The sequence below is a fragment of the Lepidochelys kempii genome, chromosome 19 (genome assembly GCF_965140285.1).
Source record: "Lepidochelys kempii isolate rLepKem1 chromosome 19, rLepKem1.hap1, whole genome shotgun sequence".
Classification (NCBI taxonomy): Eukaryota; Metazoa; Chordata; order Testudines; family Cheloniidae; genus Lepidochelys; species Lepidochelys kempii.
Genome location: NC_136398.1, coordinates 6,726,442 through 6,742,421, shown reverse-complemented (window position 1 = coordinate 6,742,421; position 15,980 = coordinate 6,726,442). Strand labels below are relative to the sequence as shown.

The 15,980-nt window shown below is 48.9% G+C and overlaps 3 protein-coding genes across 5 annotated transcripts in view; 2 read left to right on the top strand and 1 right to left on the bottom strand.

Moving 5' to 3' along the window:
* Positions 1 to 1,429, top strand: part of DCDC2B (doublecortin domain containing 2B) — a 13,626-nt gene extending 12,197 nt beyond the window's left edge. Inside the window, exon 11 of the mRNA XM_073317721.2 lies at positions 351 to 1,429. Within this exon, the coding sequence (XP_073173822.1) occupies positions 351 to 428 (78 nt within the window). The 3' untranslated portion in view covers positions 429 to 1,429. The remainder of the gene's footprint in view (positions 1 to 350) is intronic.
* On the bottom strand, positions 660 to 6,887 carry TMEM234 (transmembrane protein 234). 3 transcript variants are annotated; one of them, XM_073317729.1, is made up of 6 exons: positions 6,813 to 6,887; positions 4,317 to 4,468; positions 3,708 to 3,774; positions 3,043 to 3,135; positions 1,745 to 1,853; positions 660 to 788 (listed from the first exon to the last, which is right to left on the bottom strand). In XM_073317729.1, the coding sequence occupies exons 1-5, from the start codon at positions 6,823 to 6,825 to the stop codon at positions 1,783 to 1,785; spliced, it is 396 nt and encodes a 131-aa protein (XP_073173830.1). In that variant the 5' UTR covers positions 6,826 to 6,887; the 3' UTR covers positions 660 to 788; positions 1,745 to 1,782. The 3 variants fall into 3 exon arrangements, with proteins under 3 accessions (XP_073173830.1, XP_073173829.1, XP_073173828.1); XM_073317728.2 differs by having other exon boundaries at positions 660 to 1,853; XM_073317727.2 differs by having other exon boundaries at positions 660 to 3,135.
* Positions 6,838 to 15,980, top strand: part of EIF3I (eukaryotic translation initiation factor 3 subunit I) — a 10,303-nt gene continuing 1,160 nt past the window's right edge. The window contains exons 1-10 of the mRNA XM_073317723.1: positions 6,838 to 6,939; positions 8,772 to 8,864; positions 9,450 to 9,537; positions 11,504 to 11,569; positions 12,532 to 12,681; positions 12,786 to 12,913; positions 13,363 to 13,473; positions 14,004 to 14,093; positions 15,584 to 15,657; positions 15,861 to 15,953. Of these exons, the coding sequence (XP_073173824.1) occupies positions 6,937 to 6,939; positions 8,772 to 8,864; positions 9,450 to 9,537; positions 11,504 to 11,569; positions 12,532 to 12,681; positions 12,786 to 12,913; positions 13,363 to 13,473; positions 14,004 to 14,093; positions 15,584 to 15,657; positions 15,861 to 15,953 (896 nt within the window). The 5' untranslated portion in view covers positions 6,838 to 6,936. The remainder of the gene's footprint in view (positions 6,940 to 8,771; positions 8,865 to 9,449; positions 9,538 to 11,503; positions 11,570 to 12,531; positions 12,682 to 12,785; positions 12,914 to 13,362; positions 13,474 to 14,003; positions 14,094 to 15,583; positions 15,658 to 15,860; positions 15,954 to 15,980) is intronic.

The following is a 15,980-nucleotide window of genomic DNA, read 5'->3' as shown; positions in this document are numbered from 1 at the left end:
ATTTATTAGAGCATAAGCTTTCATGAGCTACAGCTCACTTCCTCAGATGCATATCGTGGAAACTACAATGTTGTTGTAGTTGGCCTTTCATCCACAGACCTCAAAGTGCTATACAAACACTTATTTGAGCCTCATAGCCTTCCTGTGCTGTAGGCAAGAATCCCTAAGCCTATTTTAAAGGTGTTTAGACTGAAGCACGCAGAAGTCTGCGGTCATATAGCAAGTCTATGGCATAGCTGGGAACAGTACCCAGAAATTCTTAATGCCAGACCCTGACTGTAACCACTATACAACACCACGTTAGTTACATTAAAAGTCACTTGTATTGTTTTGTCTTTAAATGGGGAAAGGTTGGGAGCACTGACAGATGGCGGAAGGCCTTGACAATGCGAAATTACGGCAGTGACTCGGAGGAGGAAGAGAACTGAAAGAGCCATTTCTCCGACCGTGTGAAGCTCCAAAGAGTTAATGAAGTGACTGTGATGAAATGGAGATCAAGTTAGCTTTACTCTCTGTGCTGTGGTGGATAACAACATAAGCACCTTGATCACATCCAAGGATTTTAAAAAATGCTTGTTTTAAACAATAAGAATGCCTTCATTTCCTGGGCTTTGTAAAGCAGGCTTCAGCTGAACAATGAGTCAGACACATTCATAATATATTTTTAAAAATATAAATTTTAATATAAACACTTTTCTTCCTTTCTTGGGGAAGGTGCTTGGGGAGGAAGATGGGAAATGCCTGGGCCTACGTTTTTTAATTTCCACAGTCAAGGAGCTGGTTTGTATCTGAAATGGGGGGGAAGGAATTAATTTTTACTGTACAGAATAACTTTTACTCGCCCATGAAAGGGGAGTCCTTCCAAACACCTCTGCAGCGGAGAGACTAGCTGGGTTCTCAGTTAAGTTGTAAGTCTCAATCCGGGAGGGATGTTGACTCAGAGCATTTGGTAATAATTTATTATCCAGTAAGTGCTGAACAAGACAAGTTAAGGATAGTCCCAGCTCTAAAGAGCTTACAGTCTAAGAGGCACACACGGAAGAAAAGACATTCTGGAAAAACTGAGGACGGGATGAGTATGAACCTATCTACTTTGTTCAGCCTTTGGGTTCTAGAAATACGGTGATGTAGCAATTAGAGTACAGTGCGGAGTCTGAGTGCAGTAACTACCTCCGGAAATAAGCTTGGCGAACCATTTTCTGCTGTCCCGTGTCAAATATTCCCCTGATGGATATAAAGGGTTTTTTTTTTTTTTTCAGATTTTAAAATGTACTATCTAGTGATGAGATGACCCTTCAACTCTGCAACCCAGTTGTTTACATTTTTTTTTTTTTTTTTTACAGAGTAAACTCTGGTTCCAAATCCCTCACTGTGTGGGTGGGAATGTCAACATGTCCATCACGGGAATGTACAATAAATGGAGATTACACCATGGACTCCAGCAGTGTGGAACTTTGGGAGACTTAGAAGGGAGGTTGGAGGAAGATCGGGACACTAATTTTTTGCATAGGATTCTGCACGTAAATTAAGTATTGGGGGCTCAAACCCCAAATAATCAAGGCTTAGTGCCCCCAAAAGAACAAGACCTCAACCTTGAAAAGGCAAAGAGACAACTGTTTTCAGAAATCTTCTTCTTTAGGTATCAAAATTCACCCTTCCACGTTGCCTTGGTTCTAGACCACACCACTGGCAGCTGATCTGGGTCCAGAGAGGCAGGGGTACCTATCCCAAACAATGGCATTACCTTCTGAGCATTCTTTCTTCTTCCACTGTCACAGTCTCTCACTCGTTCACAGAACCAGCTATACATAGACCAACTCCCAAGATAGTAAGCAGCATTCCTACCACTGCTCCTAAGGACATACAAAAATGGGAGGAATCATGAACACTCACCACTAATCAGTTAGGCCTTGTCCTCCGTTCACATGCTACAGTGATGATGTGGTTTGACTCTCTAGATAGAGAGGATCAGAAACATGCTAGTTCTGGATGAATTTCAGTAGCGTTGTTAATAGCAGGTTCTAGACACTCTTCCTCACAGCGGTGCAGAAGTTTGTTTTTGTTTTTTTTTAATCTGTTAACTATATTATAAAACTACGGACAGCATAGTGTGTGTGTATAGGAGGCTGGAGCACAGTTCTTAGGAAAAAAGTCCTTGTTTGCTCTAGTCAGGGAAACCTTGTTAACGCTGTGCTAACAATAGCTGTGTTTAAAGACAAATGTAGCTATTAGCATAGGCCTATGGAGCTGGACCTCATCCCAGTCAGTTACAAACAACCTCAAATGTGCAGCCATTTAATGAAGTTATCTAGTGTCACACACTGAACTGAGGGAGGGGATGAGGAAGAAGAATCTTCATTGGTAATTTAGGTTTTTATAGAACATCTTTCTTGGCCCAGAGGGGTGTTCACCAGTTCTGTTCTGCTCACGTGTCTTTATTTTGTAAAGGCCTGAACCTGAGGTACGGTTACCCTTAACTCCCATTGACTTGAACTGTACAGGACGCCTCTAAATCTACAAATTTCACCTTCTCTCAACGATAATCCTAGAAAGCTGAATAAGCTGCTATTGGAACAAAATGTCATCACACTTTCAATTTGCTTGGTTTCTTCCCTCCCCTAAAGCACTCACAGGATAACATTCTTACCACCTGCAGCTTACCCCCAGTGTAGCTCCTTAATGTAAAAATATTAAGTTACTACTAGCAGAGTAGAGTTGTCTAAAACCTAGTTTCAAATCCCTCAGTGAGACAACAGCAACTGATGATCACACACAGACTAGTGTTATCTTATATCCATCCATGAGAAGGTAGGATTAACCAGATCATCACTCTGTACATATCTAAGGGAGGGGTCCTCAGTAAATCCATCCCCAATTATGATAAGAACTATTTAACTAACCATACATCTTGCCCCTAGCATTACATGATCTAGCTAGAGATCACACCAAACAATGGTAATCTAGATGTTCAAGGTATGGTGCTGAATGCTAAGCTGTGTGCAGAGCACATATATAAAAGCACTGCACTGAAGTATGACTTACTTTTACCACCAATGTCTTCCCCAAGAGTCTTCCCAGTTACTACTGTGACTATCAAAGCCAGAGAGTTACAGAGAGGCACCGCCAGGGACAGGTCTGAAATTGAACAGGGAATGTTGACATGATCAGTTAATCACAGTTTAAAAACTAAATCTTGTAAAAATCACTTTCTCATCGCCAATGCAAAACTGCTGCTATCCTGTTATGTGTAGGCTTGGAAAGCTTAGATTTTTGTTGGTAAACACTGGTTTCACCTTACACACAAACCAATGAAAAATATTTACAGATAGGCAAAGTGAGAAAAATGCTGCTTGAGAACTTACTATATTTTAAGGAAATTTACTTTATATATTTTAACATGTGATGTGACAATTTGTTTTAATGATTATAAATATTTAATTTTTTTGCATCTCAAAGGCTGTCATTAAATAATTGCTTGTCACATCCCCCATAATTTTCTGCAATTGTGAAAATTTAAATTGATAAAAATACAAAAAATGTTTAATAATAAATGTCAATGTTATGTCAAAATTAAAAAATAATACATTCTGCCAAGCCTAGATATGTGTAATTGATTTCTTGGCTGGGCCACAGAACTTCTCAAGGATGAAATTGTCTATCCAGCCCCAGCTATCCCACTACACTGAAACATAATGGGAAGGACTAACCTGTGGATGCCAATGTGAGGTAGTAGATTATTGATCCACACTGGTTAAACAGAAATGGCACCATGTACTACAAGGAAAACATAACATATTCAGTCACTGCACATGAAATGACCATATACACAGCATGAATGTTATATGAGGAAGTGAAGCTAGTTGTTAGAGTGGGGAATTAGGAACCAGGACTCATTTGTCCTATTCCTCACTCTAGAAGGAAGTGTGGTCTAGCAGTTAAATCACAGGGCTCTGTTTATGGTTGTGCCACTGACTCCTCGTGTGAATTTGGGTCAGTCTCATAACTTCTCAGTTTCCTAGTCAGTAAAAGAGAGAGAACACTTATTTCACAGGAATGATATGAGGCTTAATTAACTAATGTGTGTAAAGTGCTTTGAAACCCTCATGGGAAAAGTGGTATCATATGCAAGCTAAATGGAATATCACAAAGGATAAAAATTAAATTTCCAATAAAAACCATCAAGCCCAGAGCAGATATAATTAAATGGTCAAGAAAATTAATGTTAAAGCCAGATTAAGCCACAGACATTCAAAACAATCTCCATCCAGGAGGCCCCCTTGGCACTATCTGAAATGGTTTGGAGGGGGTTCTAATACCTTATAATTGAGGCACAGGAATTTCATCTCTGCAAGCAGCTGCAGCACCCGGTTCCTTTGCTTCACCTTCTCCAGTCCCTCTGTCCCCGTCTTCAAAAATGGGTTTGTCCCTCCCCACAGAATAGCCACTAGGACCAGTGCAGACACTTCCCCTGCAACACAATCACAAACCACCACAGTTCAGGGATTATTTGTGTCCTGTAATATGAGTTTCTCACTTTCATTATCCCAACTCCGTGGCTGCATGTAGTGCAGGGTGGAACTTGCCATTTGCTCTGCGACTAAACTTGTGTTCTGAACATCAGTCCTGCATCTGCCACTGTGACCATCACAAATTCCTTCACTTTCCCCCTCTCTCCTGTGTTAAAAGCCCAATTGTGGAAAGCACCCAGAACTCCCATTCTACCCTCTCTCTCATCCTTACTGCTCTCTCTAACTCAATGCACTCCCACCTGTTTGGAAGTCTCTCATTCCATGTGAGTCAAACTATCAAATCCTTCTTTAAACCTCATTTCTTCCATAAAGCCTCCTATGGAATGATCCTACCAACCAACTCTCACAAAAGAACTATAGTCTAAACTAAACTAAAGAACTAAAGTCCCCAGCATAGTATTTGTCTGAGGTCAACTATAAGCTCCTAGGCGTAGGGGTCTTTTCTTACGATGTCTTCTGTAATGTAGCAAGTACATTTAGTGCATCTGTGTCATTAACATAGTGTTATTTACTAAATAACAATCAACCTTAACAATGTTGTGACCAGCTCTCCTACAATAAATGCAACCCAATCATCACATCTGCAAGCACTAAAGAATGAGAGATGTTAAAAAGCTCTGTGCTTTTATGGTGCATTATGTATTTTAGAATAGTGCAAAACACTGAACAGTCCTGTTTGAATGCTGCTGACGGTGCAGTATTTTGCAATAAACGTTACTATGTGATGTTCACGCAGGTTTATTACACATTTATTTGTGCTTCAGTTCTTTTTCTGTCCAGTTACTATTGCAGATTATTCCAGTCCATGAAAGTAGGTTAAATAAACTATCAGTGAGAAAGTTTGGCTCTATATTACTTTAGAGGTCTTGTTAGCAGTGTGTTGTGGCCCAGTCAGTGCTGGCTTGAGATGTGTTGGCACCAAACACAAATCAGTTTACATTTGTGGCACTCCCCCCATGCCACCAGCCTGGAACCATGCGGCATTTGTGCAACCTGCAGTGTGTGCTAAGCAAAAGGAGTTGAGCAGCTTTAAAAACCTGGCTACATCCTGATGCCCTTTAAAGGTGATGTCCTGGGAAGCAGTTGGCACCCGCTCAACGAACAACTGGGCATGTTTGCGTATACAACAGAGGTGGGCAAACTATGGCCCGCGGGACTGTCCTACCCGGCCCCTGAGCTCCTGGGAGGTTTCAGAGTAGCAGCCGTGTTAGTCTGTATTTGCAAAAAGAAAAGGAGTATTTGTGGCACCTTAGAGACTAACCAATTTATTTGAGCATAAGCTCAAATACAGAGGCTAGCCCCTGGCACGGGCCGCGCTCTGGGCGGCGGGGCTGCGTGCTCATGCAGGGCAGCGCGTGTGGCTCTGGCCGGGAGGTGCGGCTGCCAGACATGCTGCTCTGAGTGGCATGGTAAGGGGCCCGGGGGGTTGGATAAGGGGCAGGGAGTCCCGGGGGGCAGTCTAGGGATAGGGAGCAGGGGGCGGTTGGATAGGGCAGAGGTTTTGGGTGCGTGTGTGTGTGTCAGGGGATGGGGAACAGGGAGGGTTGGATAGGTGTGGGAGTCCCGGAGGGGGGGGGGCTGTCAGGGGGCGGGGGTGTAAATGGGATCAGGGCAGTCAGGGGACAAGGAGTGTGTGTGTGTGGGGGGGGGGTTGGATGGGTCAGGGGTTCTGAGGGAGGCAGGAAGTGGGAGGGGGCACAAAGGGGGCGGGGGCCAGGCTGTTTGGGGAGGCACAGCCTTCCCTAGCCGGCCCTCCATTCAGTTCTGAAACCCCGAATGTGGCCCTCGGGACAAAAAGTTTGCCCGCCCCGGTCTACAGGGTCAGTGACGCCACTGTCTTGGGCCCTTCGGTGGCCCCATTACAGACGGGAAGGCTTGTCAATCCCCCGTGGTGCAGGGGGAACTGCCTGCTCTTCCCTTCCTCCGTGGAGGCCCCCCCACCCTTGGGGACCCCCCCCCACCATCCTCTACCCCTGCACCCCTAACACTGAGGACCCCCCTGAACCGCACCTTCCCCAGTGGGGAGCCCCCAGCACTGGAAATCCCCTTCGCCTGGGCCCCACACCACGGGGCCCTTCTCGCCCAGGAAGCCCCCCCGGGGGACCCTCTCCCTTCTCCCTGCACAAGAAGCCCCTGTGCCCCCCCCCTCGCCCCGCCCTGGGGGGCCCTTCCCCTCGGGCCCCGCCCCTCCCTCTGGACCACCCTGGGGGGCCCCCTCCCCGGGCCGAGCCCTGTCGTGGGGGATTGGGGGGGGGAGGTGGCCCCCGGAAGCACGAAACTCACCCGCAGAGGCCATGGCGGCTCCCGTTCACTTCCGGCCCGGCCGCGCCCCCTGACCCGGAAGTGGTTCCCCCCTTCCCTTCACGCGGAGCGCTGCGCAGGCTGTTGCCGGGGCTGAGCCGCCGCCATGGTGAGTGCGGGGCCTCCTGGGCTGGGCCCAGCGGGAATTGGGGGGTCGGTCTCTGTGGGGAGAGAGGATTCTACTCCCCTCCCCCCGCGCCTTGCCCGGAGCCCGTCCCCGCGGTGCCGTGCCTCTCCCACCCGGCCTGGAGCCCATCCCCGCGGTGCCGTGCCTCTCCCACCCCCACCCGGCCTGGAGCCCGTCCCCGCGGTGCCGTGCCTCTCCCACCCGGCCTGGAGCCCGTCCCCGCGGTGCCGTGCCTCTCCCACCCCCACCCGGCCTGGAGCCCGTCCCCGCGGTGCCGTGCCTCTCCCACCCCCACCCGCGCCTTGCCCGGAGCCCGTCCCCGCGGTGTCGTGCCTCTCCCACCCGGCCTGGAGCCCGTCCCCGCGGTGCCGTGCCTCTCCCACCCCCACCCGGCCTGGAGCCCGTCCCCGCGGTGCCGTGCCTCTCCCACCCCCACCCGGCCTGGAGCCCGTCCCCGCGGTGCCGTGCCTCTCCCACCCCCACCCGGCCTGGAGCCCGTCCCCGCGGTGCCGTGCCTCTCCCACCCGGCCTGGAGCCCGTCCCCGCGGTGCCGTGCCTCTCCCACCCCCACCCGGCCCGGAGCCCATCCCCGCGGTGCCGTGCCTCTCCCACCCCCACCCGCGCCTTGCCCGGAGCCCGTCCCCGCGGTGCCGTGCCTCTCCCACCCCCACCCGGCCTGGAGCCCGTCCCCGCGGTGCCGTGCCTCTCCCACCCCCACCCGGCCTGGAGCCCGTCCCCGCGGTGCCGTGCCTCTCCCACCCCCACCCGGCCTGGAGCCCGTCCCCGCGGTGCCGTGCCTCTCCCACCCCCACCCGGCCTGGAGCCCGTCCCCGCGGTGCCGTGCCTCTCCCACCCCCACCCGGCCTGGAGCCCGTCCCCGCGGTGCCGTGCCTCTCCCACCCCCACCCGGCCTGGAGCCCGTCCCCGCGGTGCCGTGCCTCTCCCACCCCCACCCGGCCTGGAGCCCGTCCCCGCGGTGCCGTGCCTCTCCCACCCCCACCCGGCCTGGAGCCCGTCCCCGCGGTGCCGTGCCTCTCCCACCCCCACCCGGCCTGGAGCCCGTCCCCGCGGTGCCGTGCCTCTCCCACCCCCACCCGGCCTGGAGCCCGTCCCCGCGGTGCCGTGCCTCTCCCACCCCCACCCGCGCCTTGCCCGGAGCCCGTCCCCGCGGTGCCGTGCCTCTCCCACCCCCACCCGGCCTGGAGCCCGTCCCCGCGGTGCCGTGCCTCTCCCACCCCCACCCGGCCTGGAGCCCATCCCCGCGGTGCCGTGCCTCTCCCACCCGGCCTGGAGCCCGTCCCCGCGGTGCCGTGCCTCTCCCACCCCCACCCGGCCTGGAGCCCATCCCCGCGGTGCCGTGCCCTCCCTTTTCTTCCCCCTCCCCCTTCTTTCTGGCCCCTCGTGTCTGTGCATCGAATTCAATCCACAGTCTTTATTGTTTCAGCCTGCTGGGCTCAGAAGTGTCCGGGCTTGTGAGGTGACAGATCCCCTTCCAGGGCTTCCCCGCGAGACCTGGCAGCCTGGGAAAATAAACAGCCAGTAATGCTGTGTGGTTTGGGGGCTCTGGACTCTGCTAACGTTGACTAACGGGCTCACACCAGGGATGAATTTAGCTCCGTCTCTTTGGAGAGATGAGGTTTTCTTATGCAGGTTTCATGGTATAAAACGTGGAAACAGGAGCAAATGGTCTAGCTGTAGTTGTGTTTGATGGAAGCTCTGTACTTGTGTATTTGCATAAACTGTAAAGCTCGGAGGTTTGTAATTTTGTTTTAAAATACTGGATTTTTTAAAAAAAACGATCTATCTCCCTTTAGAAACCTATACTGTTGCAAGGGCATGAGAGGTCCATTACTCAAATAAAGTATAACCGTGAAGGAGACCTACTCTTTACAGTAGCCAAAGATCCTGTAAGTATTCCAGAGCCTTTGAGTTAAGTGTTTCGTGTCTCTCGAACTTTTTTTTGTGGGGGAGAACTTAAACAGGATTCTAAAAACATGAAAGTTCTTGCAGCCTGTTTAATAGTATGGTGAGGGTGGCACAAAACCATAGCTGAGGTGGTGGGGTCAGTTTTTCGTTCAGCAAGTTATTATGATGACTCCCTTTTGCAAGAGGCTGGGACTTGGGCATTGCCATGAGTTTCTATTTTTCTAACCTATCCCACGGAGAGTTCTCAGTCCTGCATGGTAGCACTATACAGGGTTTGGCTTTTACAGAGACTGTATACAAATTGGTAATTAAGCTGTATTAGATCGTCTGTGTAGTCTGAAAATCCATTTTGTCTAATTTGACCTCTCCACCCTTTAACGTTCCTATCCTACTACCTTTAGTGATGTTGCCCATTAGCTATATTATACCGCATGTGCTCCTGTTTGTATGTGCAGTGATGTAGACTTGAGATACTCAAAGATGAGACCATATGGAAATAAATTGCATTCACTTATGTCGCAACTTGATCTAAAGTGGATGCTTGACTAATTGTTTTGCTTTCCCAGATTGTCAATGTTTGGTATTCAATCAATGGAGAGAGGCTTGGCACTTACAGTGGCCACACTGGAGCTGTCTGGTGTGTGGATGCAGATTGTATCCTTTGGTGACTGAAACCTGTCTGTCTGCTTGTTTATGATGATTCTTCTCACGTATGAAGTGGGGTGTTTTTATTGTGGACACTAGGTGGCAGGCACTACAATAAGTGATTTTTATTGCTGGTATCCTGGTCTTTCAATTACTCTCTGCTGGCTTCTCCCTCTCCTTCTCCCCCCACCCATTTAAATAGTAAATGAACTGCAGGCTGTTGTGTTCTACCCTCACTTATTCAGACATCACTTTTGACTGACTTACTGTGCTCAAAAAGAAAAGGAGTACTTATGGCACCTTAGGGACTAACAAATTTATTTGAGCATAAGCTTTTGTGAGCTACAGCATAAGCTTTTGTGAGCTACAGCTCACTTCATCGGATGCATTTAGTGGAAAATACAGTGGGGAGATTTATATACACAGAGAACGTGAAACAATGGGTGTTACCATACACATGGTAAGGAGAGGGATCAGGTAAGGTGAGCTATTACCAGCAGGAGAGCAGGGGGGGAAGGGGGAAACCTTTTGAAGTGGGGCCATTTCCAGCAGTTGACAAGAATGTCTGACGGGGGGGAATAAACATGGGGAAATAATTTTACTTTGTGTAATGACCCATCCACTCCCAGTCTTTATTCAAGCCTTAATTGTATCCAGTTTGCAAATTAATTCCAATTCAGCAGTTTCTCATTGGAGTCTGTTTTTGAAATTTTTTTGTTGAAGAATTGCAACTTTTAGGTCTGTAATCGAGTGACCAAAGAGATTGAGGTGTTCTCCGACTGGTTTTTGAATGTTATAATTCTTGACGTCTGATTTGTGTCCATTTAGTCTTTTATGTAGAGACTGTCCAGTTTGGCCAATGTACGTGGCAGAGGGGCATTGCTGGCACATGATGGCATTTCTCACATTGGTAGATGTGCAGGTGAACGAGCCTCTGATAGTGGGACTGATGTGATTAGGCGCTATGATGGTGTCCCCTGAATAGATACATGGACACAGTTGGAAACGGGCTTTGTTGCAAGGATAGGTTCCTGGGTTAGTGGTTGTTGTGTGGTGTGTGGTTGCTGGTGAGTATTCACTTCAGGTTGTGGGGCTGTCTGTAAGCAAGGACTGGCCTGTCTCCTAAGATCTGTGAGAGTGATGGGTCGTCTTTCAGGATAGGTTGTAGATCCTTGATGATGCGTTGGAGAGGTTTTAGTTGGGGGCTGAAGGTGGTGGCTAGTGGCGTTCTGTTATTTTCTTTGTTGGGCCTGTCCTGTAGTAGGTAACTTCTGGGTACTCTTCTGGCTTTGTCAGTCTGTTTCTTCACTTCAGCAGGTGGGTACTGTAGCTGTAAGAATGCTTGATAGAGATCTTGTAGGTGTTTCTCTGTCTGAGGGGTTGGACCAAATGCGGTTGTATCGTAGAGCTTGGCTGTAGACAATGGATCATGTGGTGTGGTCTGGGTGAAAGCTGGAGGCATGTAGGTAGGAATAGCGGTCAGCTGGTTTCCGGTATAGGGTGGTGTTTATGTGACCCTGGACACTACAGTGCTAATAAGCGATGAAGTGGATCTCTTGTGTGGACTGGTCCAGGCTGAGGTTGATGGTGGGACGGAAATTGTTGAAATCGTGGTGGTTCACAGTGCTCTGGAGTTCTTAGAAGATGCCTGAATTTCAAAGTGACCATCTGTCACCAATGCAGATAGGTGATAAAAGTTACATTAGGGCAGGTTTCTTGCATTTAAGAGTTGAGCTCCTTAATGCCCCAGAGCAGGAAATTCAAAGTTATGGTTCCCTCAGCAGTGTAAGTGCCTGGACATAGTATGTTGGAATGGAAGTTATTTCATCTGCATGATTTTTTTTCTGATGCTAGATAAATACTGTAGCTACTGCATAGCTTGTGTCCTTATGCATCCTAAGGCAAAATGTGGCTATTGGCCTTTTGGGGTGATGGGGTGTGAGAATTTCTTGGCATTCCCTAACTGTTGATGCAGGGGACACAAGACACGTGCTTACTGGCTCTGCAGACAACTCCTGCCGGCTCTGGGACTGTGAAACAGGTAAGACAAGAATATTGGGGTCAGGGGGAGTGTTAAACTCTCTCATTAGAGCATAGTTATATCTATGAAATCTATTTGCCTTGAGCTGAGTGGCAGGGGAATAAGCTAGGATTCTAATTTTACTTTAGGACCACTGGTGAAGATGGGTTTGGTCTCACTCTTACCCTTACCCACTAATAAATATTCTTTCGTAACTCCCTCACCATCCAAACTGGCAGGAAGTAACAGTGTCTGCCCCGAAAAGGCCAGGGACTGCTGATGCAGATTAGGATTCAGGTGCATTGGGAGATTAGCGTATGGGTAGCTTGTCCAGACTGATTTGCTTTATCTCTGGCCAGTATCCTAAGTTTCATGAGTGCCTAATTCATCCAGAATTTTAAAGAAAACCATGTATGTGCACCTATGGGTTTCCTGGTCTTGTAAATCATATTTCAGTGGATGAATTGGTGTCATCCTGTGAGTAGGAAAGGTGTCCAGCAGGAGGTCCACAGAAAGACAGAATGCTTCTGTGACCTATAGAGGAACATCGAGACTCGTTACCAATTAAAGAGATGATGGTGGGGCACTTGTCACAGCTCAGAACAGAACTTGCTGGCCTAGCTAAATACTCAGTGGAAAAAGGAGCAATGAGAATAGACAGTTATGTGCGTTAAGTGTTTGACTGATTGATCATAGTTGATGGCAAGACCCAGGCCAAGTTTCCTGTCTTTGCTTAGTGAAATTTTTGTGATTAAATGGATAGTGTTCGCTAATCTTATGACTTGTAAAGATTGGTCCAAGGGAGGATTTTTCACTAGCACTTCGGAAAATTAAGAAGTGCTTCGTACAGACTCTAGCCTGCTCTTGATCTGAGCATTGCATACTGGCCAGCTCAGCACTATGATTCACACTGCAGAAGGGAGGGGCGATGGTAAGGGGTGAGGATATCCTGTGCAATCTAACCGGTTTTGTCCTGTGTCTAGGAAAGCAGCTTGCGTTGGTGAAGACCAACTCAGCTGTGCGAACCTGCGGCTTTGACTTTGGAGGAAACATCATCATGTTCTCCACAGATAAGCAGATGGGGTATCAGTGTTTTGTTAGCTTCTTTGACCTTCGTGACCCCAGCCAGATTGGTAAGGAATTCAAGCAAAAACCTGCATGGAAAACAGGGACTATGGGAAAACTTGGATCATCTGCAAATGAGTCATTTGTCTAACTCTTCCCTTCCTCTCCGCAGAAAGCGACGAGCCTTACATGAAAATCCCATGCAATGAGTCTAAAATCACTAGCGCTGTGTGGGGCCCTCTTGGTGAATTCATCATCGCGGGGCACGAAAATGGAGAGCTGAACCAGTTCAGTGCCAAGGTTATTGTCATGAGGAGCCGTGCTCTCCTCCTCTTTAATTGAGGGCAGAGGGGGTGGGTGCCACAAGATACCTGTAGTGGCCACAGGGAGGAGTGTTGAGCCAGAAGTCAAACCAGCAGCTGCTTGGTGTAGCCAGAAGGCCGCCACACGGCTATGGAGGGCTGGTCTAAACTACTGCTTAAATTGATGTAACTCACATTGCTCAGGGGTGTGAAAAAGATGTAGCTTTCTAGTGTAGACTTACCCTGAATGTCCGTTTGGGCTGCAGTCCAGACATGGATGAGGAGACCATTGCAGAGTGGTGGTTTAGAGCCATAGAGTTTAAGGCCAGAAAGGACCACCATATAATGCACTGAGGATGCTAGGTGTAACATGTGCATGAGGGCTGGTCTGCACCTCTCTCAGCAATGGCTCGGTAGCATTAACTCTGTCTTGCGTTTATGCCCCAGTCAGGGGAGGTCCTTGTGAATGTCAAGGAGCACACCAAGCAGATCAATGACATCCAGACCTCCAGGGACATGACCATGTTTATCACTGCCTCCAAGGACAACTCGGCCAAGGTGAGACCTCCCTTCCCTACCTCAGTGGACCCCACTGATCGATGGGCCTGAGAGCAAACGCAAAAGATATTCCTGCCTTGAATGTCTATTTCCCTCTCCCTAGAAACTTACGGGTAACTATGGAGCCAAATTTTCTCTGTCTCCAAGTAGACATCTGCTTAGTGGGACAAACCCAGTAACGAGGCTGGGGGGGATGACGTACCTTGGCCAGATGAACAGGCACAGATGATACAGTGATTTCAAGTGTGCTGTCTCAGGCACAAGGTGCAGAGGGGGCACCATGTGCTGGTATTTCCCAGTTGTGTGCTCAGATGTGTTTGGGCCTTGGCACCCTTTTGCAAGAGTTGGGAACCTGTCGCTAACTGCTTCAGAGGTGATGGAGTTGCCTGGCACCTGTGGAGGCAAGGCAGAGCTCCAGGGCTTTAGGAGGGGGCTGGCTTTCCACTCCATGCTCCCAGCATTGGGAGCTTGTAAGCGGCTGTTCCCCCCATTCAGCATCAGAATAATCAGCTTTGCCTCTTGCCTTCTAGCTGTTTGACTCCACGACACTTGAGCATCAGAAATCGTTCCGGACCGAGCGGCCTGTCAACTCTGCAGCTCTTTCCCCCATCTTTGATCACGTAAGCTAACTGATATGAATCATTTAGTTTCACTGTGGTCATGTCATAGATGACTTTCTTTCTTTCCCCTGGCCCCCAAGTTGTTCCAGGGGGCTGGGATTCTAGAACAGTATCAAAGTTTGGGTGACAGGATAGGATTTTAGAGTGTAGTTTGTGGGGAGGGAATTGGTGTGGATGCAAGGCATAGATGGGTTTTGGGTGGCTTTCAAGTGGGGCCGTGGGGGCATGTGTTCAAATCGTAGGAATCTTGTAATTAGCTCCTATGATTGGGCCATCTCCATCCTTCAGGGATTAATGCAGGACTGTTCTCCACAGTGCACTCTTCATTGTTTTTCTATGCATCACTCGTGAAGTGTGGGAGGGTTTATGGCTCATTTGTTCATCATCTTCGCTCTGTATGCACCCCTGGTTTGGGTTTAATGGCGTCTTAGTATTGCATCCCAAAGCCTCTTCCCTGTCACCCCTCTAAATCCTGGTATTACATTCCCTTTATGTCGCCTCTGAGATGTTAGGTGAGATCAGGAAGTGCTGACCACATATTTGTGGCAGACTGCTCCATTATCCACCACCCTATACCAGGGAGGGGGAGGTGTAAACTGAAAGAAGACACTTCTCAATTAAAATAATTCCCTCCGGTGTTGCTTCTGACACAGGCAACGTGGAGGGCGGGAGGGAGATTATTTCGGCTTCCTGAGTGCTGAAATTTGCAGCAGCAACCAGGCAGCTGGGAACCACTCCCCATCTCAGCCTGTCAGGGGAGCAGAGACACTGATGAGCCTGTCCTGTGTTGTTTATGCTGGCAATAGCTTAAAAACATCTCCGATATCACAGCACTGGCAGGCAGTACTAGCTAGAGGTCAGTTGTAACATTTCTGTAATATCCCTCCCCTGCTACCAACCCATCCATCTGCAGCAGGTGGGAATGCTAAGGGGAGAGAAGCATTGTAGGACTGGACTGTGCAGTGTGAGAATGGAGACTGGGAGTTTTGAAGAAGCCTACAGGATTTGAGCACCCAGCACTCACTGAATTCCAATGGGAGCTGTGCGCTAAATTCCCTTAGGCGCCTTTGAAAATCCCAACTGAGCAGGGTTCCCATGCCTCTGGCTGGATTGGGAAGTGTGTGTATAAAACAGGTAACATGAAAACACACAGAACTGAGACACTGAACGTTGGACAGGTGACAACCTCACTTCTAGTGCACAAAGAGCCCAGAAACTGACACCATCTCTTGCATTGTGCTGCTGAGTGCTAAGCCTCCTGTTCACGGCTTATTAAATGATCCCCTTTTAACAAATGTGTCTGGGAGGCAAGAAATCCCATGGGAGCTCTTTAATAGTACTGCTCCAGCCACAGATACCAGCTGGGATAGGAGCAAATTTCCCACTAGTCTTTGCTCTGGCTGCTATACGGAGTTTCTAGATCCTGGCTTCCACCAGGTGAGAGTGACTGGAGCAGCATCTGAGAGTGTTTGGCTTCTTCCTATTTGCAGGTAGTATTGGGTGGTGGACAAGAAGCCATGGATGTGACCACAACCTCTACCAGGATTGGCAAATTCGAGGCAAGGTTGGTCTGTCTTGTTCCTTTCAGGCAGAAGGAGATTTGGGTGTGTTTGTAGCAACCTGAAGACACCTCTTCTGGTACAGTTGGAGTAGTGTCACTTGAATGGAAGAGTTACTCTTTGGGTGAAATGCAGGCCAAACTCTGTTCTGACCTAACCGGAGCTCTGAGCCTCTTGAAATAACCAAAACCCTCTTCTTTGTGCCTAGGTTCTTCCACCTGGGTGTTGAAGAAGAGTTTGGGAGAATCAAGGGTCATTTTGGTCCAATAAACAGTGTTGCTTTCCATCCTGACGGAAAGAGGTAGGGATCTCGCTGGGGTTCCCCAGG

What these genes read in the sequence shown, in the direction of transcription:
- TMEM234 (XM_073317727.2), bottom strand. An exon ending in TCCTGTGCCTCAATTATAAG is followed by an intron (nt 3,775 to 4,316) that starts GTATTAGAACCC and finishes TTTTCCTTGTAG; the next exon opens with TACATGGTGCCATTTCTGTT. An exon ending in CCTCACATTGGCATCCACAG is followed by an intron (nt 3,136 to 3,707) that starts GTTAGTCCTTCC and finishes GTTCAATTTCAG; the next exon opens with ACCTGTCCCTGGCGGTGCCT.